General features: G+C 42.1%; 1 protein-coding gene across 1 annotated transcript in view; it reads right to left on the bottom strand.

Moving 5' to 3' along the window:
* Positions 1 to 22168, bottom strand: part of usp43b (ubiquitin specific peptidase 43b) — a 129461-nt gene extending 107293 nt beyond the window's left edge. Inside the window, exons 1-2 of the mRNA XM_080723874.1 lie at positions 21137 to 22168; positions 13504 to 13653 (exon numbers count right to left, since the gene is read on the bottom strand). Of these exons, the coding sequence (XP_080580000.1) occupies positions 13504 to 13653; positions 21137 to 21817 (831 nt within the window). The 5' untranslated portion in view covers positions 21818 to 22168. The remainder of the gene's footprint in view (positions 1 to 13503; positions 13654 to 21136) is intronic.
* Between the last annotated feature and the right edge of the window lie 942 nt (positions 22169 to 23110).

The raw sequence follows: 23110 nt of genomic DNA, 5'->3' as shown, positions 1-23110 counted from the left end.
TTCAATGAATCAATAAAGTAACTGAAAGAATAATGGCTAAGAAAATATTCAATAGTTGCAGCCCTACACACACGCACACACAGTTTGATCAACAACCACAAGCATACTGTACACAGTGTACAGTATACACGTAGTACCACTTGTGTCTCTGACTCAGCGTAGGGTGGCATGTGGTGCAGGGATATTTAGGGCTCCTAGCCAATCAACGTTCATTTGGATGAGAGGCGAGAGATCGTGCCAGTCACCCAGCTTCTTCTACAGCTGGGTGACTCTGAGCCACGGGAAGCCATTTCAGCTCGGCAGGGCAGACAGAATCAAAAGGTGGGGGAGAGAGGAAAAGCACCTGTGCATGCCTACGCACGTGCACGTGTGCGCGCACACACACACACACACAAACGTCACAATAGAGTTATCTGCATTCAGCCCAGACCGACCACACATAAACCATTGTCTTGTTGTCAAGGGCTTGGCCGTGGCGTTGGAGATGGCGAGATGCTGTTGTGATTATGTTGCTGATGGAGAGACAAAGTTCCCAAGTCTTTGATGCAACATCTCTGTGTCAGCGTAAGCCTTTGGTCCACTGCCCACGTTGTCCACGTAACAAGAATAGAGACAGAGTAGACAAGGACAACACAGAGGGTAAACCAGGATACTGCCGTTCTGAGACCACTGTGTAGTTGCTGACATTTTCTGGGTGGACGAGAATAAATAGTGTAACTAGGGGTCTGTTTCCAGGGCTCTCGGGACACTGAATTCCAGTGTTGTCAGGCTTGACCAAGGTCCATGCAATTCTGTTGTTGCGACCTACTATCTAAACCTCCATCAGCTCTCAGTCAGTCTGTCAGTCAGTCAGTCTGTCACACGTCACACTTTTGCCCTTCTCATATCTCCGCCACCGTTGCCCCTATCCATGCCAAACTTTGCACACACACTCCTTGGCTGCCAAACTACAACCCCCACCTCTTGCATCTCTCTAGTGCCACCATGAGGCCAATTTTTTTTAAACACATTTTTGGACACTGCTCCTACAGATTTTGCCCTGAAATCACGCAAATCGGTACACAGTATGTCTACACTCATGTCATCAACATGGATCTGTCCCATATAGCGCCACCATTAGGCCGATTTTCGCAAACACATTTTAGGCCAATTTGTGTATACATGCGACCTGAAGGTAGCTTATCTCCCGATTTAAGGAGTCTTACTGGTATAAGAACTAGTTCGAGAAGAGTCCTGAGAGTAGTTTTAACCATGTATGCCCTATTTTATAGTTCAGCGTTTTGAAATTACCAATCTGCAACCTGAAACACGTTAGCATAGATCTGCTGTTTTAGAAATGTTTTGAAAGATTTGAAAAATACATATATACATTGGCAATTAAAACATTTGACAGTGACACACTAGACAGTGTTTACATTTAGCGGTGAAACTAAAAGGAATGAAAATCCATAAAAACGTTAATTATAAAATCGAGTTTGTTACTTACATTCTATGTACAACTAGGAGACTTAGAGTTGAACATTTAAAATAGTTATGAACTCTCTGTGCAGCATATAAGTTTCAAGCGGAGATATGTGCTCCGAGGAGGCAGTAGAATGTTGTACGAAAACGTTTAGAAAAGTATGATAAATCTATATATTGATCCCTGGAGAGAAATTCAGGTGTCACAGCAGCAACAGAAGTGAGAATAAAACTGAGCCCAAACCCTGACTCTAAGTATCTGCACTGGATCTCTCAATGAATGAGTGAGTGAACAATAATTATACTGTTAATATAATACAGTATATATATGATAATGTACAGTGATTAACAGTCTATCGATAAAATATAAATAGTGAATATATTAATCAATACAGATATTTCTCTATAAATGTATCCTTTAACAGGCATTTGTCAAAGTTCAGCAATGCACATCCTACTAGTCAATGGGTTAGTCTCACTTGTCAAAATCAGTAATAGTCCTGGTCTTTAAGTTCTTATATGGGGTAAAGCTTAGTTGTGGAGCCTGATGGCACAAAGGGCTGACCAAGGTGCTTAGTGGCGTGCCGAGGAAGGATGAGTCTGTGGCTGAATGTAATCATTCTTACCCTGGCAGGGTAGACACATTGATCAACAATGACGTTCACCCAGGGCGAGACGCGGGCACAGCACTCTGACCACACAGACAGCTATTCACAGTGGTCAGCGTGGCCGGAGCACAATGGCCGTGCACCGCCCTGGGGTAACATCCGTGGTGACCATGATGTACGTACGTAATCATAAAACTATTAACCTTGGAAAGCATGTTGTGAAAGTATGCGATTCAACACATACAAGTATTGTGTGGATGTTATGATGGCCAAATGTTTAATGCTAACCCTGAAATAAGTGTACAAATTTGGCTAGTTGAGCTAGGTTGCCAATTATTTTATTCAGTGCCACCACCGATTTTAACTGCCTCTCTGCTTCAGCTGGGAACATGTCAAAAATAAATGCCACTCTTCTGCCCTTTTATTTATACACCACCAAAATGCAGAACACCACAAAAGAAAGTGTGGTGTGAATCTGCCACAGCTAAAAAGAAAATACAATATCTAGGCAGTGATATTAGTCTGGCCATGCCAGAATAGCCTAATGCCAGTATGGCACCCAGTATTAAAGGTAAATGTTTTGCCATCCAATACAAAAGTCTGTAAATGTCATCTGCACATCATACACAAAGGCAATTGAAAGTGCTTTACCTAAAGGAATAAAAAAGGCATTTAAAGATTAATATGTAGTAAATGTAATAAATAGAATAGAATAGAGGAATTAGAAGTGCCACAGAATGCAAGTATAGATTTGATTTAATTAGCCATATTGGTCGGCAGTATCATATTGTCTCAATACATTTATCATTCTTCTGTTCTGCACTGCAGATCTAAAAGTTGAGATACCTGACCCATAAGTTTAATGTCTAGTTTTTTCAAAGGGATGGTTGTATGTTGTATCAAAATATCCAATTGCAAGCTGGGTTTAGATGTTTGGTTCCTTCCAAAAACAGAAAATAGTGACATTGTAGGCTTCTCTAAAAAGGACAGTACCTGCCTTAGCACTGTACAGCATGGCCTTGTGGAAGCAGAGCCATGCTGCAACTTGCATACAACAGTAGAAGAGCAACACAAGGATGTCAGTGTCTTCAGATCACACTTGATGATGACTCTTGTGTGTGTCTTGGTGAAATGAATGGCTTGTAGCACTATCCTGTTTGATTAATCATCAAATCGCCTAGGCTCACACATGACATGCCCCCACTGCAATAGAGACTTTGGATCAAGGATCGGCCTCTACATTCACCTGAAGACCCACAGATGACCCACAGACGCCCGGTCATTTTCTGATCTCTCATACTCGCTCCCTATGGGCCGAAGTCCAGACCGATACAGTGGAAGAATGTGTGAGTGAATCCATGTTATCAGTCTGGCTAATGCCAGGCTCGGATGGTCATATCAGTCAAAAAACATGGCAATTAAAATAAATAAATAAACTCTCCCAATAGCAGTGAAAAGATTATTGTAAAAATGCATTTCACAAGATCATTGCATTTGAAACCCTGATTCATTCACACTATGAACTGAAGTAAGGCCACAATGGACTCCTTACTTTATAAAGATAGAATGCGTATTACTTTTGGCTTTTTATAAACACCCAGTCCAAATGATGTGACATTGTGATGATGTACTGTAAATAAATAAAACGAACAATAACTTTTGGTCTACATTTTCACAATGAATGAATATGCATTCCGGGTGACCCAAACATCAACTAATTAACACATATTTCAATAAAACACTTTTTACAACTATATATTTAAGAATGTATAGTTGTGGTGCTTTGTTCTAACTTGTATCGGAGTATCTCAAAGAGTCAGACTAAAGCCTTTTATGGAGATTTATTCCATCATTATTAGCGGCAAGGTTGCAGGTCAAAATGGTAAAAGGTTTTTGTATCAGTGTTGTGATGACCCAGCTAATTTAATCCTCAATCTTGACTCTTTAAAAAAAAGGTTATTTCTTTTCCAACTCAAACTGCCTCTTAATTTTGATGATTTAGCTGCAGTCATATTAGGCAGTAATTTGTCCAGTAATGTTGCAAAATTGCTTGCTCACTCAGGGTGGGTCTCTGCTCTTTATGTAATGTGTCTCGAGATAACTTGTTATTATTTGACACTTTAATAAATATTGAATTGAATTAATGCACTGCACAGCACAGTCAAAGTAGCTTTATTTCACATTTTGTCTGTCTGTCACTCCAATCACTGCCAGTGTTGCTCAGATCCCTGCCTCACCTCTTCAAATCTGTACGAGCAGTGCACAACAAGTGCTTCTTTCTTCATCTGACTTACAAAGAGCCACATTCATGACAGACAGAGATAGATAGAGAGAGAGAGAGAGCGAGAGAGAGGGAGAGAGAGGGAGAGAGAAAGAGCTTCACACTTGTCCTGTTGCCTAAGTGATAAATGATCAACAAACTAGAAGAGTATGCCAACCACGTGACGTGAAGCCATGGGGAATGTACGGTAAATGTTAGAACGAGTTTGAGTGTGTGCGCCTGTGTGTGCGCCTGTGCGTGTGCGTGTGTGTGTGTGTGTGTGTGTGTGTGTGTGTGTGTGTGTGTGTGTGTGTGTGAGTTTGTCTAGCTATACTTATGGGGACTAAACGCATGTTCACACAGTCACCTGCAGGAGACCTCTGACAGTGTGGGGACAAAATAGTAGGTCCCGGGTTAGGGGTCAGGTTTAGGGATAGAGGTTAGGGTAAGGCCACAGGACTTGCATAAAAATGAATGGAAGTCTATGTAATGTCCCCACAAGTGATGTATATATATAGTGTGTGTGTGTGTGTGTGTGTGCGTGTGTGTGTGTGTGTGCGTGCGTGCGTGCGTGCGTGCGTGCGTGCGTGCGTGCGTGCGTGCGTGCGTGCGTGCGTGCGTGCGTGGCTTTTGCGCAAGCAGCACATTTGTGTACATGCAGAATTGGGATTTTCACGCTCCATTACAATCGGGGTGGGGGGGGGGGGGGGTCGAGTGAGGTAGTGTTAGTGCTGGAGGGGTGGAACTACTGTCGGAAGAGGGTGGGTGGGTGGGTTGGGTGGTGGTGGTGGTGGTGGGAGGGATTCCCTCTTCCTCTTTCCCTCCGGGCTCTGGGTCCCCTAGTGTTGCGTGACTAAACAAACGCGTGTTGAAAAACAATTAGCTTTGCCCCCACAGGGGCCCAGGCTGGGTTTAGCTGCAAGAGAGCCAGAGAAGCAGACAGACAGACAGACAGACAGACAGACAGGGGGAAGTGGAGCTATAGCTAGGACTCCTGGGCTGCGAGCGTGAGTGGATTTGTAAACAGGCCTAGGCTACCCCACCCGCCCAACCCCACTTCACACAGACGCACTAACACTAGGGATATGAAAATGTCATATCACGATTATTGTGACAAAAGAAATCACGATTTACGATATTATCACGATAATCAAAATCCATTATCCTGGGACGGAACATTCACCAAAAAATAGCTGATATACAAGCTCACAATGCGTCGCGTTGCGACGCGTTGTGAGCTTGTATATCAGCTATTTTTTGGCAAAGACTTTCACTTTGAGAGTGAAAAAAAAGACTGTATCAAGTACATATATTAGTAACTTTTAAAAATTATAGAGGGTTTAAGTGGTACCGGATATGCAGCTCAGCAAATAAAAGGTGAATTGATCCCAGTGCATGACGGAGGCTGATTTCACGATATATTAAATCTCCACGATACGATTATCGTGAGTGTTTTTTATCACGATAAACGATAATATCACTTATCGTCCCATCCCTAACTAACACACACACACACACGCACACACGCGCACACACACGCGCGCACACACGCACACACACGTGCGCACATGCACGGCCGCACACACACACACACACACACACATCGGCTTTGGTAGTGACCCTGGATAACTCGACTGGCTGCCCAGGGACGAAGAAGGCAGCGTCGGAACAGGAGACGAAGGACCGTGGAGGAACGAACGGTAAACAAAACAAATAAACAAGCTAAACGCAACGCGTTGAGATTAATCTCCCAACGACCTCAGAGCAGCAACAACAAGGGCGTCGGCATGCCGGGCCGTTCTGACACAGACACAGCTCCAATGACAAACACGTTCTGATATAATAGATGCCCCCCACCCCCCCCCACCCCCCTGTGGAAGGCCCTCTCTGCCCTTCACGGAGCTGCTTTGTGGGTGGTGGGCAGCACACAATTAGCTTTGTTACGGGCTATGTTTCTCAACAAGTACTCTGTGAAGAGGGGATGCAGGCCAAGAAAGAGGTAAAGAACATGGCTCTTAACAGTGGTGTAAACTAACTAAGTAGATTTACCTAAGTACTGTACTTAAGAACGTTTTTGAGGTATTTGTACTTTACTAGAGTATTTCCAATTTCCAGCACTTTTACTTCTACTCCACTACACCTCGGATCCAAATATTACCCCACTACAATTATTTGAAAACTTTAGTTACTACTGTAGTTACTTTGTTGTAAAACATACATTAATCCACTTTAGCCCTATTTCAGGCTATTTGAAAATAGCCGATCTACAAGCTCAGACACGTTGTGAGCTTGTAGATCTGCTATTTTTAAACATTTTGAACTTTTACTTTTGGTACTTTAGGAGGCCAATACTTTCATAATTTTACTCAAATACATTATGAATTTCGGACTTTTACATGCCGTTTTTCTACATGGCCGACGTATTGATACTTTTACTTAAGTGAGTACTTTTTCCGGGCTAGTCCCAGTTGTCCGACGTCCCAGTTGGGTGAACAGACTGTAAAGCAAGCGATCTTCATCCCATTCATGCGTTTATCGTGCGCTTGCCCAGGCCTTACGGCCTGGGCATAAATATAACGATTGCATTCACCACGGCTTCGTAACTCGTGCGGCGCGCCGCTTGCAATGTCGTGGACAATAATTACAGTATGTTCGCCCAACTGGGACGTCGGACAACTGGTATTTTCCCCTTTTTCCTCCACTGGCTCTTAATCATGGAAGAGGGGTGAGCATAGGATCTGCCCATGCTGTGGCCTATCGAGGCTACATGTTTCCTCACAACTCTAGCGTCTGTGAAGAGAACACGCTGGCCAATGGCAGACAGCCTGGCCAAACATGAGAGACAACCGTCATAGGAGATTTTGTGCTCTGAGTCTGGATGGAGGCCACAGTGCAGTCCTGTGCTCTCTCTCTCTCTCTCTCTCTCTCTCTCTCTCTCTCTCTCTCTCTCTCTCTCTCTCTCTCTCTCTCTCTTTCTCTCTCTCTCCTATCGCTCTCTTGCGTATTCCATTACAACACATTATTCTTCTGAAATGATCCCAAATTACACATTGAAGCCTGTTAGAGGGAGGTTTATGGTCCCATAAAACAACACAATGAATAACAAGGGAATGGGGTTGGTAGTTATACAGAAATGTATTGACACAACATATTACTTCTAGTAGCATAAAGATTTACAGAACACTCTCAGATATTTTTGTTTATCTTCTTTGTTTAATTATTGTTTTTATTACGTCCAGTATCATCATTGTTATTACCTTTGTAGTTATTACAATGTAATTGTTGTTATTATTAGCACAGCATGCCACAGATCCTGTCCGTCCGTTAGTAACGCCTCAATGTCTATACTGTAGCTGACCTGTTGTGACATCACATTGTTGACTCAATGACCAAGACAGCCTGTTCTGGCAATCAAACATGGAGATCCCTGATGTCATCAATATTAAGCCCATATTGGCAATGCCCATATATGGACGCTCCATATGGCCAAGACAGAATTCATTTCCAAATCGAGACTGCTGACTTTCATCACCTGGATATCCATATATGAAGATTGCGACACTGACCTCATCAAACCCTGGATATCCATGCGGAGACGACTGGATCATCACCTAGATCTCCATATATGGAGAGATATCTGACAATACATTGATGACTCGAGCAGCTCAGCTGAAGGCTATACATGCCAAAGCAGCCATGTGCACGTGCCCATGTGCATTCTCGCCCATGGGGCGTTTTACTGATTATTATTATTGCTAGCATGCAAACTACACATACTGTACACTTTTAACTGAGTTTATATGATGTAGACAACATTTTAGAGGGGGAAAAAAACATATACTGTACGGTTATCTGTAGCCCAATTATTTTATGAATGTGTACACATACACATATTGTGTTGTAGAAGACTACTGGCTCACCTGTCAGTAAGGAGCCTCCAACAGGTGGATGAGTCCAAAATGTTCAGAAACGGTAATTGTGAAAATAGACAATCTACAAGCTCAAAGTCACAAAATTGAGCTCTAAGATTGGCTATTAGTAGCCTTCATTCAGTAACTATATTTCATCAGATGAGTTTTCGTTTTGCGCAACTGTAGCCAAATAATGAACAGTGTCTCTGTATTGTGACCTTGACCTTTTTGACCTGAAACCTAATCATCTCTTCAGCGCAGCTCACTGATCATTCTAACCCAGTTTCATGAAAATCCACCCACCTGTTGTCAAGTTACAACTTGATATAACAGTCACAACTTGACCTCGATCTTACAACTTTTTGACCCATGCAGAATATCACTTCTTCAGGGCTGTCTACTGATCATCCACTAACCCAAGTTTCATGAACCTCTGCAAATCCTTTTTCAAGGTATCTTGCTAACAAACAAACAAAGATTACACTCAGAAGAGTGCATATCTGCACTAGCACTGTGCAAATGCCAATATAATATGCCATTTCCACTTTAGATATGATTGTGTAGTAGTACAATGTGACATTGACATTTTCAACCTAAAATGAAACATCTCTTTAACTGATCACGTTTTATGAAAATCCAAGACACGCACAAATTACAGAATTTGTACATAATGACATCACAGATGGCACACTGTGAGACCTGTATAGACTTGACCTAATCTTACAAGAAGAATCCAACACATTAAACTTCATCTTTGAAATGACCAATTATGTCATTTTGACCACCAGGTTTTTGGGAGCCTTTTTGGACACTCACACAGATGCCCATTGACATGTAAACATTTGCTCTTCCAGACCCACACATTAATTTAAGTGTTAATGTAAGTATGAAAGTATACAAGTTGTCCATTCTGGGTGACACACCCATGCTGACTATCCATCCTTTCATTCATCTCAGTACTTGTGTTGAATAGAGAAAAGAGGAAGCACTGCGCGGGTCCGTATATATCAAAAGCGGAGAAATGGGTGCTCATTGGAGAGGGCTCAGCTGTATGCAAACACATGCGAGTTCCTTCCACCTGCAGTAGTAGGCTGCAGTAGGCCATGAGAGATGAGACAACAGGTGAACTTAGAAATTCCAAGGCACAATGCTCAGTTGAGTTTTAAAAAGCCTTTATTATCATGAAGGCTTTCAGCTAGGCCAAGTTTAAAAAAAAGAGAGAAAAAAGAGAAATAAGAAAACGACCAACACGTTTCGGCTCAAGAGTCTTCATCAGGGTCCAATAGTACTACCGATTGTGTATTTGACCAGAGTTCTCTTAACAGAAGGATACGGTGTCAACCTTAATAAAAGAGGACAACACCAAAGCTATACTTTAGCCAGAAGAGAGGCAGACTGGCCCTTAAGCCTAATTATGGCCTTGTCTTTGTCATGTTACACTGCACAGACAGTCTAATAGTCCACTGTACTGTTAACTCCTTCCAGAAAACCTGCATCATAGTCCTCTCCAATTTATGTGAGCGAACACAGCAAAACGTTACTACTCATGTTTGTCCGAGTTGATAGCAAGACGTGTTAAAGCACTGCGTCATGTATAGGGATGGGACGATAAGCGATAATATCGTTTATCATGATAAAAAACACTCACGATAATCGTATCGTGGAGATTTAATATATCGTGATATAGTCCTCCATCATGCACTGGGTTCAATTCACCTATTATACGTACTTGATAGTCTTTTTTTCACTCTCTATCAAATGTCTTTGCCAAAAAATAGCCGATCTACAAGCTCACAATTGTGTGAGCTTGTAGATCTGCTATTTTTTGAATTGTGTGAGCTTGTAGATCTGCTATTTTTTTTGTTCTGCCCCAGGATAATGGATTTTGATTATAGTGATAATATCGTAAAAAGCGATTTCTTTTGTCACAATAATTGTGATATGAAATGTTCATATCGTCCCATCCCTAGTCATGTACTGTATGGTCATGGTCATGGGAGCGTTATCCTGCACCAGTGAAGATACAACAGAATGAATCATATTGAGAGCAACGCCTGAGGATATGCAGGATTCTGATGATGTGTACATTTACAGTATGTGTGGTGACTCACTCGCCGACAGTCAGTGGTGGAAGAGGCACTCAGATTTTTTACTTAGGTAAAAGTATACTGCAATGCAGAAGTACAAGTGCACAAGTAACCTTTGATTTTGTGTACGTTTTGGGTGAGAGAGGACGTACAGTATTTATGTTGACATGCATAGTTCCTATAGTATAAGGTCTCTATGTCATGTACGTTTCAATAAGCTCTCTCCCCCTCCGTTTCTAGTGTCAACCTGCGGTTCTTATGTACGGTATCAATAAAGGCCTGTCCATAGTATCTCCGAAATGTTCAGTGAGTTGCGATTTCCGACGTGCAAATTTCCGAACTCTCATTCGGTATAATGCTTTTCAGAAGTCAAATCGGACCTTTTGACCGAAAAGTTCGGTTTCGGTCAATGTATGGACACGCCTTTAGAATGGCACTTAAGGGACCGGAATAAAAAATGTTACTTGAGTCAAAGTACAAAAGTATTGGTATCAAAATGTGCTTAAAGTTCTAAAAGTAGAAAGTGCTCATTATGTCCCTTTTCACAAGTACTCTGGTACCTCAGTACTTGAGTAAATGTACTTACAGTGAATTGTAGCACATTTTGCCGTTGGTTATCACCCTGATGCGGCAGAAAGAAAGAGGGGTGTGTGTATATGTCATCAAAAGTACAAAGGTTTTTTTTATTTTTAATAATACATGAAACTCCCGCACAAATGGCTCACAGCAGAGCAGATCAAAGTTCCATCCAGGGTTATGGGGTTCTGCTGGGCCTTCAGGCCTGCCTCTGGGCAGACACACGCCCCATGGAGAATCACCATGCGTCTCAATTCTCTATGTCCCCAGGCACTGTGTTACGCACGGAGCAATGTCGCTAACTACGTATCAGATAACAATGCTGATCTTGGTTAAACTATAAAAGAAACCTAGCAGTGTTGAACAAATGGGAAACCTATATAGAGCTAACCCACGATAGCTCTGTTCTTAGCATCAACTATTATCGGCTGTAATCTCTGCCTCAAACTAGACATCAGAGTGAACATGAGATAGGTATTGTAACCTACACCTGTGGTTCTCAACCTTTTCAGGCCGCGACCCCCAAAATAATCATATTTTAACTGACGAGCACAAGGGTCCCAGGGGGGTCCCCAAATTATTTGTGGGGATCCCCAGATGATTCACTTAATGTGAAACATTATTTTCCCCACCCTCAACAGTAAACAAACCAACATAAAGTTTAAGTGTACAGAAGGTATCTGCACATTTCTAAAGTGACAATTTCAAAATAGCCGATCTACATGCTCACAACGTAGAACGGCTATTTTCACAATTTCTGCCTCTAATAATTGACAATTTGGCCAATGTTTCATTTGTCATTTTAGAGGTATTAAAAAGTCCTTAAATTGTCACTTTAGAAATGTGCAGATACCTGTACACATAAACGTTATGTTGGTTTGTTTACTGTTAAGGGAGAAAATAATGTTTCACATTAAGTGAATCATCTGGGGACCCCCACAAATAATTTGGGGACCCCCCTGGCAGTCCCGACCCACAGGTTGAGAACCACTGACCTACTCCACTGATTCTCAAAGTGGGGTCCTTGAGGGGGTTCCATGGGGTCCCCAACACTAGTATTTAATGTAGCATCAATGAACCTGGCAATCTTCTCAAATGGAGATCTGTGACTAAGATTTACAGTATCAATGTGGTGTCAATGAAAATGTTTGAGAACGACTGACCTAAACCAATTAAACTAGCTTCATCACTCTCTCTAAGATTATGATACATTGTGTGTATGAATACACTTAAAGGACAACTTTGTTTTTTTACAACAAGGGTTCATATTTTAGATTGTAATTAGAGAAAAGAAAATATGAGAGTTAAAATATTTTAATTTACTGCTTTTTTATTGTTTTAGCGATTTTAGTATTTTTATTTCAGTGGGTGGGGGCATGCATGCATGCAAATCAAAATTGTTACAATCACTGAAACGATAGAAAGCAGTAAATGAAAACATTTTAACATCATCTTTTCTTTTCTCTAATGACTATCTAAAATATGAACCCTTGTTGTAAAAAAACAAAGTTGTCCTTTAATTGCAGTGTACCATGGCCTATGCACACGTAAAGAAAAACAAAGTAAAGCATGTGTCTGTACTTTTATGACCCTACCTTTCACACCATCAAAAAGACTCCTTTATGAATCTGATGGAACTCAAGGCTAAATGACTTGCAGTGATCAATGAATATAACTGCTGCCTCTATGGCAAAAGCCTTCATTCAAAGTAATTTCTGTTCCTTTCACACTCGCATGACTGAGCTTTCTAAACTACCTCCTCCACTTACTGGCTGGGTCAAAATGACCCTTGAGTGTAGCAGAAGAATAAAGCCCATAAGCTCTCATAATCTGGCCTCAAACGTAAACAAAATAACTTAACTATGTATATAAAATGCCTTAACAAAATAAACACTTTGTTTACAGGTAGATTTGATTAAAATAAGTTAACTTTTTACAACACCATGGGAAGCCTTTATTTGTAAAAAAAAAAAACAAAAAAAAAACGGTAAGAGTCAAGAACCAAAATAAGATAGATAAGGGGAAAACAAAAGATGAGGTGTTCCTAAAATGTCTGCACTGGATCTCTGAATTAGTCTGCCAAAAATGTGCAGTGAACTAAATGAATCTATCACTATGCATATCAGTAAATGTAAGGATAGATATTGTTGCAGTCTATGTACAATGTATATAATATATACATTGTAGATAGACTGCACATACAGAATATCAATTCATACATTGAAAGAACACATAGACATTAGACAATACATTTTTTTTATCAACAGTGAATGTGAGAATTAATATACAATAATGTCAACAGACCTTCAACAGTAACTGAATATCTGGATGAATATACAATCTTTGCGAGGTCATTTGCTCCATTGCAAGGCCTGCATGTCTGCAACATCTATTGACAGCAATTTTTTAATTTGTGTTGGTACTGTAGCCTACATAAATCTGTGCAGATACAAAAGTATCCGCCGCTATCCGTAAGTTCTACTTACCTTGGTAGCCGTCAACAGATAATGGCAGACATACTGACTGGCCTTGCACCGGAGCAGACCATGTTAACCCCTTCCAACACAGGCTGAGCGGACACGGACCTGGTGGAGCCTTACCTTCCCCGGGGCTTTGATCTTGTTGTTGTTGTTGCTGCAGGAAGACAGGTTGACGTCCTCATGGACACGGTCCAGTAGCCAGAGGAGAAACTCCAGTGCATCGTGTTGGGAGTTGCCACGGAACTGGGAGCCATACTTGGACACTATAGTCTAGACAGGAAGAGAAAGTAAGCTTTACGTAAAGGTAATATACAGTAGCTTGGCATCATATATACTGCATTTCGTCGTTGTCGGGTGGAAACCTTGTATCTCCAAGTTTCAAATTTGTATGTTTCTTTCGCAAAGTAAAGCCCTACTTCATCATACAAGGCCGTCGCACAAAAGCAGTGAAAACAGCAGATCTACAAGAACACAACGCGCGTGTGGTAAACGCAAAACGAACAGGTTTGGATATACAATGTTTTCACCCGACAACGACGATTTACTAGCTATAGTTTTAAGAGCAGTGTAGTGTATAAATGCACCCTCTGAGTGAGTGCATTTTAATGAGCAAGGAAAAGGGTTTAATCCAGTAACGTACTGTTGAAAATGTTTGAGCTGCATACAGTATACAGTACAGTATATGCTAATTTCAGTGGCAGAAGTACATAGCACAGGAGGAGACTTTAAAATGCATGAATAATTTTAACAGGGCCAGATTTCCAAAATATGAATATGAATGTGCGCTTATAACGCCAGGAAATAGCTATTTTGTATCCCCCCAGACCACCTTAACCAGACCACCTTAACGAATGCACGTTCATCATACCATACCACCAGATGACCACTAGAGACCACCATACACCATACACTGACATGGTCCCATGTTAAGCCTGTTTAAATCCACATAACAGGATGAGACGCTGACTTGGTCCTCATTGACTTAACATGGACGGGCCGCCGGTCACCATTTCAGCTCAATACTGTTCAATTCGTGCTTGATCGTCTCAAACCACCATTGGTATGGGCATCGGGACGTATATAGATGCCACACAGAAAGTTTCAGAATCAAAATCCGACCTAGTGAAGCTACGTGAGGGTCGGATGGTTGCATTGAGGCTAACGCTAGCAGAGGCCTGTTGTCAACAGGAAGCCCTGGTTTAAAGGTGACGTCATAATCGTATCCTTTTTTTTCACGGTTTACGTGTGGACATTAGCTGAGGTAAGCTAACCATTTCGCTCCGTCTATAAACACATATTAAAATCTTAAACAATGCTTTTATATAAAAGTCGCTCCGAGTCGCTCGGCACCAAACGCCATAGTGAACTAGTCGCTCGTAAAGTCGCCCGGCGCTAACTGAGTTAAGCTAACCAGATAATCCCACTTCTTATTTTTTGCTTCCAACTTAAAAACAAAATGGTATTAATACACTCCTAAACCTGACAACTATAGTTATGCTGTAATGTACAGCAGCTGATGTAGCTGAACAACAATGCTTTGCTACCTAGCTACTGTTCACATAGCCTTGAATCACAAGCAGTGCTGTATTTACCATTTACCTGTATTTACTAGATGTTGACAACCAGGATGTGTTTTGTTGTTATAAAGTAATTCAAACTACTGAATGGACCCCTATCAACAGAAACCTGAAGTCCATTTCCTCTCTAAATGCGGAGAAAACAGTGGGCCAGCACACTTATCAATCACTTATCAAGCCTATTCCCTTTCTCTCACCACAGAACGCTGATCAGAAGAATTCTAGAATTGCAAATTTGCACTAATGCTCTTTGCGCCCCCCCTCGCTGGTCAGTTGGCCAACGCTGATGCAAAGTCATCTCAGCCAAATGATGGGAATAGATTTGTTTCAAACTGCAAACAACACTCCAAAAGTCTTATCCTACTTAAAACAATCCATATCCCTTTCCTCTCAACGCACTCACATCCAAAGAGAGCTTTTCTTTTGACATCTAAGCTGTCAGTCCTCTCAGAAAGTAGGCTGAGGAGGACTGCCTCAGCCCACACAAAACGTAATATGCGGCGTTCAGTCTTGTGAATGGCACACGACTCAATTAGGCAGGAATTAACCGCGTGAACCACAGCTGGCAGCCTGGAAGAGCAGAGGCAGTAATGAGAAATGATGAGAGCGAGAGGGGGAGGAGAGAGAGAGGGAGAGAGAGAGAGAAGACAGAGGCGGGGAGAGAGAGAGGAAAAGAGAGATAGTCATACTGTAGATAGAGGAAGAACAGCAAACTGATCAGTGATCGTTGCTTCAATATCACCCCCCTACACACACTGTCATGTGCTGTCTGTCATAATGGCTACGACGTCATAACAAGATGGCTGTTTGGAATTTATCTGAATGATAATATATTGGGTAGAGCAAGGGTGGGCAACTTTGATGATGGTGAGGGCCACTATATTTCCACCTTCACTCCAGAGGGCCACTTTGCATATTGCTATATTCTACTTTGTCATTATCGCATACAATAGAAGCAAAAATAGCAGATCTACAAGCTCAAAACGCATCGCGCTGCGATGTGTTTTGAGCTTGCAGATCGGCTATTTTTGCTTCTTTTGAATTGGAATCCTTAATAATTTTTTGTTATTTCTTAATTGGAATCCTGAAATGTTACATTTTGATTTTATTTCAAACGCATTTAGTTATATAGGCTACTCATGTTAACTTTATGAACATAAATACAAATACATTGGACATAAAAAATACATTTTGATACTACTATACTAGTCATTAAGCTACAAATATAGACTGACAGAATTAAAGCAGGTCATGTTTGGAATTGTAACAGCTGAAATCAATAATATTCAGTATTCCGGTATTAACCTGCGGGCCGCATTAAGTGAAGGTGGGGGCCGCATGTGGCCCCCGGGCCACCAGTTGCCCATGTATGGGGGTAGAGGGAGCATAAAAGCAGTGGTTACTTACAACATAGTTACAGAGAAGAATAAAGGTGAGGATGGGGAGTCGAAATCCAGACATCAGTAGTTTAGTGAGTAGAGAGGCCGTCTGGTAATCACAAGGTCACCAGGTCCAGAAATTGTGAGAATAGCAGATCTACATGCTACGTACATGATCACAAAGCCTCGCAACGCGAGGCGTTGTGAGCATGTAGATCGGCTATTTTCACAATAGAACCGTGATATACAAAATGTAATCTAAAAATGTAGCCTCAACTCTTAGCACCCTGACTAGTGCTAGTCAGGGTGGGGGATCCCCAGTTAAAATATGAGAACCAGGACTGCTTTAATGCACAATATACTGTTGCCAAATTATGCAAAATCATAAACTCTGTGTTAAATGTTCAATTTGAAAGATTCAGGGTTCTTGATCAGAGCCATTGTCAGATTAACCATGAGAACCATGGGCACACACATGTACAGTGTCATAACCACATGGTGTTGTGTAAATAGTTATTACAGCAATGTAATAACAGTAATTACCCCCAGACCCTCCAAGGTGGCAATTACCTCAGTGTTAAATTTTAGGTTGTGTAAAAGGCAGTGCATTTTTGTTATTATTTTTATTTTGTATAATATAATGGCCACCGGACAAAATGTATTCATCCCATTTAGAGACATTTGTCATGTGATTGATATTCTAGTCCACAAAAGAAAAATAAATTGAAAAATGTATAGGATTGATGGCAATGTGCAATCCTATAAAAGAAAGGCATACAGTACTTATAAAACAAAACACTGTAATGGCCAAGGACTGGCATTGTTTTGAGTGTGATGAGGCATGATTCAATGTTAGTATCAAGGGGAACTTCGTGAAGCACATAGTTCCTTCGAAAAATTCAATGACAAACTATGAACATTGTTTAAATCCGTCTGCATTAGAGCCCCTTCTCTCTCGTTTATAATTCTGAAAGTTTCTTTCATTTTGAACATTTCCGCCTATCCTAATGACATACCCAAAATAGAGATGCCATGTTGAAAGTTGTTAGAACCCTGAAACCAGCAACATGGATAATCATTAGCGATCAGAATGGAGGCAGCAAATATTGACACATACCTGAGCGATAGTGTCACTGTTACCAAAATGAGGTCCGGACTCCTGACCAAAACATGCCAATCATTAAAATGAAAACTGCTCTTCCCAGAAAGTAGGCCCATCAACATCAAGACATACAGATGAGAGGACTAACATTCCTGTACCGTCCTGTGCAGGCCTCTGCCCTACCCTTTCCCTGCCCTGGGAAACCCACTCCTTTCTATGGCCTCTCATGTTAAGGGAACCAATACATTGGCTGTTGGGTAATTCTTCAAGGCTGCGTCCCTGTATGGGCCCCCCTGTGCAAACACATCGAAAAATGCATCAGAACCAACTGTCTGGATCAAAAGCACACATCTGCACTCATAATACTAAGCTGGGTCCTGGTGAATGCCAATGTTAAGCCACAGTGAACAAGTAGAACATTGCAAAGACACAGGGTGGCACTTAACCTTTAATATAAAATGTATGGAGCCAACCCACCCCCCCATTTCCTTAAACTCCCCTTGTCCTGTGAGCCAGGTGCTGCTGGAATGTGGCAGCATGCCAGTCATCTTGCAGAAACGGCTTTGTTGTTTTTTTTCCCCCCCAGCCTTGGACTCTGCAGCCGGTCTGACCTGTGAGGACAGAGAGCCTGCTGCTGATGCACGTACTTTGGGGGGAACTTTTTCTTTTGATCAACGGAGCTATTTCCACATTCCTTATTCTGTGCCTATACAGAGTGGTGTGTACTGTACTGTATAAACTGTAGTGCAGTGTAATGCGTTCAAAGAGAGACCACTGCAGTCTATTTCCAGCTGTCTGATTGTCAACAAAAGGATCCCTTTAATTCTGTTAACTTTTTATAAGAGCTCCACAGTCCTCACATTCAGAGAGGGAATATGGGGTGAATATAGATAAGGGAGGGAGTTCAGGTTAGTGAATTCATGACTTGCAAAGGAGAGCCAAGTGCTAATTGGTAATCAAGTTACACAAACAAAATAAATAATTTCTGGAGAAAAAGAAGAAAAAAATGTATATTGAGATTATTGTTTGCAAATCGCTTGCGTTGACTTGCCGCTCCTGCAGCTGAGAGTTAATGTAAGTCTTTCAGACAGCGCTGCAGTGCTATCTGATTATTATGTGTCCCCCCAGGCAGCTGTGGTATTACTTAACAGGCAATTTTAGAAGGCCGAGACACTGTGAACTCAGGACCTCCTATGGTCACTACGAACCGCAGCCAAGAAGCCAAACCCCTTTCTATGCTCCAACACAGGAAATGTCCTTAGAGACTCCCTATCACATGACAGCGGGAGGCTTTGGGTGTTTTTCTTTTAGCCTTATCTCAAAATCTTCACTAGATGTTTCTATGCTCTTCCCTCTGACTAGTTGTCCTCAGATCCTCTGATATCAGGCTAAGAGATCTATAGGGAACGGATTGTACAGGCTGGGGAGCTGGCGCACGTTCCACAATGAACACGGGGTCAAAGGAAAAAAAATAAAGGAAGAACGTTAAGAACAAGATTGATTGATTTGCAACAATGGCTGTCACTGCAACATAACTGTAACCCAATCTGCATACACAATCAACCACACTTAGGTGTCAGTCGAAAAGGGGCTTAGTTCACTTTTTACAGCTACAATTCCACCTTTTTACTTCCAGTAAATGACACGTGAGGATGAGGATGAGGTAGTGCCTTTGAATTCTTACTGCAGGGGTCAGGGTGTGCCTATAGCAAAACGCACACCCCCTCCTTTCAGCCTAATTAGCATTTCCAAGAATAAATCCATTGTGGATGTTTCTTTCTTTTTCTTTTTTTCTTGCTCTATATTATATTCATCTTGCCTTGCTCAGAGAAATCCGGAACAAAGTGCTGCAGGCAGATAAAGTGAGCTGGTGTTTTTTTTTCTTCATCATTTCCCCTCTTTAGCAGAGTGGGAGAGCCTGAGTGTCTCCTGATAGGATGGTGTCACAGCCTCCTGATCCACAGAGAGGTCGGATTTGGAAGTGGAGAGCATTCCACTAAAACAAATCCTTGTCCAAATCCCTGTATTCTATACAGAGGACCAATGCAGTGAGTAGAGTTAGTACAGCATGGCATTCACAGCGAGTCCAAGTGCTCATGCTTTGCTTCCCACTAAAAAGTTGACACTTTGAAATGAGAAGGCCTGATAATGGTCACACAGATGGGCAATCAATGTATATACAGTACAACTGTATTACACACGCGCTGGTTTAGATCAGTGGTTCTCAACCTGTGGGTCAATCAGCCCCCCAAATTATTTTTGGGGGGTTAAAATGTAAGTGTTAAAATGTAAGTGTATAGAGGGTATATGCACATTTCTAAAGTGACAATTTAAGCACTTTTTAATACCTCTAGAGGCAGAAATTGTGAAAATAGCAGATCTACATGCTCACAATGCCTCGCGTTGCGAGGTGTTGTGAGCATGTAGATCTGATATTTTCACAATAGAACCCTGTTATACAAAATGGAATGCCCCAACTCTTAGTGCTCGTCAGGGTGGAGAGGGGTCCCCAGTTAAAATATGATCATTTTGGGGGTTGCGGCCATAAAAGACCACTGGTTTAGATAATATGGTTGTCTAGCATTCTGTAAAGCACAGTGGAGCCATTGTTTATTTCCAAGGTTTGACAGTGCTTTTAGAACAAAGAGGCTGCAGAGAAGAAAGTGCCCGCGCAGCACTTCAGCTAGACACCTGGTAACCCTATGCCCTCAGACTCGGTGACACTGTCTGCAGCAGACAGCAACATCATTATAATCTGACAGACTCAGTGAAGTGTCAGGGCTTGAACTGTGCTTGTAATTACCAATAGGAAGGTGTTGGTTTGCTGGCAGTAATGGCAAATAATGCAAGACCTGTGACACTCTTTTCCAAACTGAATGCAGACTTTCTATTCACTTTAAGTTGATAGGATGGTCATGTGCATCAAGCAACCTGGATTCATATTTGTCTTTAGCCAAGTGGCCTAGGCTTTCTAAACCCTTATGGACGTAAGTTGTATTTGTTAAGTCATTAAACATGTACAGTTAACATCATATACATTATATTCGTCTTTGAAGTATGTAACCTACATTAATGCAGGTTTTTATCTCACTATAATTTGTGGAAATGGCTTTTATCAACTATCAAGAGAGATAAATGACATGGGTGCAATCAAGCGTTGATGCTGCAATTATTGCATGCACCTGTTTCAGGTGGTAACACAACACTAATCTCCACCTCCACCATCTCTTCTGCCAGTTTACAGGATCCAAATCATTTATTTTCATACAATGCTATTGCTATGGGCTGTATTTGTAAAAGATCTATGATAAACAGTGGTGTAAAGTAACTAAGTACATTTACTTTAGGTACTGTACTTAAGTAAAATGTACTTTACTTGAGTATGTCCAGTTTTCAGTAATTTTACTTCTACTCCACTACATCTCAGAGGCAAATATTATACTTTTACTCCACAAGTATTTGACAACTTTAGTTGCTAGTTACTTTGTAAATTTAGATTATTATTACAAAATATACAATAACCACTTCAGCCCTATAGGCCAACATTTATATTTGAAAACTTGAAATGGGACATTCTGCATAATGAGTAGGCTACTTTTGCAGTAGCCTAACTGATAGACTATAAATTAAACATCTGAGTAGGCCTACTTTTCCCACCACTCATGATATAAACCGTGTAAACTTGTTGCGGATACCTTGAACTCCACTGATAACTGCGGGGTGTACTCCAGTGTCCACAATGCCCTGACCAGCGACGCCAGCTGCTCTGTCACTTCTCCCTTGGCAGGAGGCTGTGTCTCCGTGTCACTGCTCACCGCCACGGCCGCGCGGCTCCGTCTCATCTGCCCCCAGTCCAGCCTGTAGCGCTCCAGCGCCAGGTACTCCGCCAGCAGGTCGGTGTTGCTCAGGCACTGCACCACGGCGTTCATGAAACAGGTGTTCCCGTGGTTCTTCAACCCCAGCACGCCGGGGACCTTGTCCCCGTAGCACCATGACAACTTTTCTCTCGCCGAGGAGGTGCGAGAGGACGACGTGGTGGTGGTCGAAGGCTTTTGGGCCGTATGGTGATGATGATGATGATCGCCCGGAACCAGTGCGTCGTCTTTGCCGATAATTCCTGAGTTGGCGCTGAGCGTACACGGCGCGTGCACGTCCCGAAAGCGAAATCCCCCGTCGTCGTCCTCTGCGTCGCGCGCGTCGGCGTCTCCGAAGTGGGCCAAAGTGCCCAAACTTTTAATGATCTTGTTCATAAAACTCCCGACGGACTTGAGCGATTTCTTTCGGAAAAACTTCCCGGGTTTCTGTTTCTTTTCCTTGCGCTTCGCATCCTCCTTGGACGTCGGCGTTTCATCTCGGAATCTGAGATGCTTCTCCATGACTATATCCTCTCGAGAAACGTATTCGATATGTCTGGTATTCCGAATTCCGATGCCCACATGTCACATATTTATCCCTGCTATGTCTCCTCCTGCCTGGACAGCAGAGTGAAAAGCGCACGGATCGGTGCCACCACCACCACCATCCTCGAAGCCAAGGCACAACAACAACACACTGTACCACGACCATCCAGTGAGGCGGTGAAACGTTGCTCATACATTCCGACACTTTCTGAAGGCTTTCATTATCACCATCATCACTCCAGTCCAGTCCGCTGCCAATGTCACCCCTCTCTCGTCATGATGCCACCCAGGATGATGACACGCAGCGCCTTCCACTTGCAGCGCTGCTGCTGCCCATCGTTTCTGTAACTTGGCTCCTGGAAGGCTTGGGATTGACTGACTGACTGCCCCCTCCCACTCTCCAGCACTGCACACCCCTTCACATAACAGCGGAGAACGGCAGCGGTTTTAAGGTGCATTTGTTTGTGTTCTATATTCTACCAGTGGTTTTACTCAACTAGGCCTACAGTAACTGTCCTTAAACAATTTGTAGGTAGGCCTATTTGTACTTTACTTGAGTATTTCTACTACTCACTGCATCTCAGATCTTTTACTCCACTACAATTATTTGAAAACTTTACTAATACTATAGTTAGCCTACTTTTCAGATATTAAATTATATTAAATTATGATATTATAAAACATACATTAACCACTTTAGCCCTATTTTATACATAGCCTATATCTATTTGAAAATAGCTGATCTACAAGCTTACAACACATCACATCGCAACATGTTGTGAGCTTGTAGATCTGCTATTTTCAAACATTTTATACTTTTACTTTTGGTACTTTAAGTAGGTATACATTTTGATGCCAAGAGTACTTTTACTCAAGTAGCCTACATTTTAAATTCCAGAACTTTACTTGTAACAGAGTATTTCTATATTGCAATACTTATAGGCTACTTCCGCTGGGGATGCTGTGGGCACTGGGGGCGTGTTCTCTCCTCCGTCCTCCGTCATCAGTGCCCATACCTTAGGTGGGGTTGGCAAAAGGGTCTTTCTGTGTGGAGTTTGCATGTTCGCCCCATGTCTCCTAAGGTAGGTACCCTCACAAAAACATGCAGTAATCCTGGTCTTTATACTGCCTCCCCCTGGCCAGCCAGGGCGCCTGATGGAAGGGAAAGAAACTGGTAGGAATACCGTGTTCCTTCCACGTGTTCCTTCCACGCTCTACGTCAGGTGAAAAGAGGCGGCTTGGACTCCTCATGCATAGAAGGAAGCATGA

This window comes from Nannobrachium achirus, assembly GCF_963921795.1.
Source record: "Nannobrachium achirus genome assembly, chromosome: 4".
NCBI lineage: Eukaryota > Metazoa > Chordata > Actinopteri > Myctophiformes > Myctophidae > Nannobrachium > Nannobrachium achirus.
This window is presented reverse-complemented; position numbering and strand designations above follow the sequence as displayed.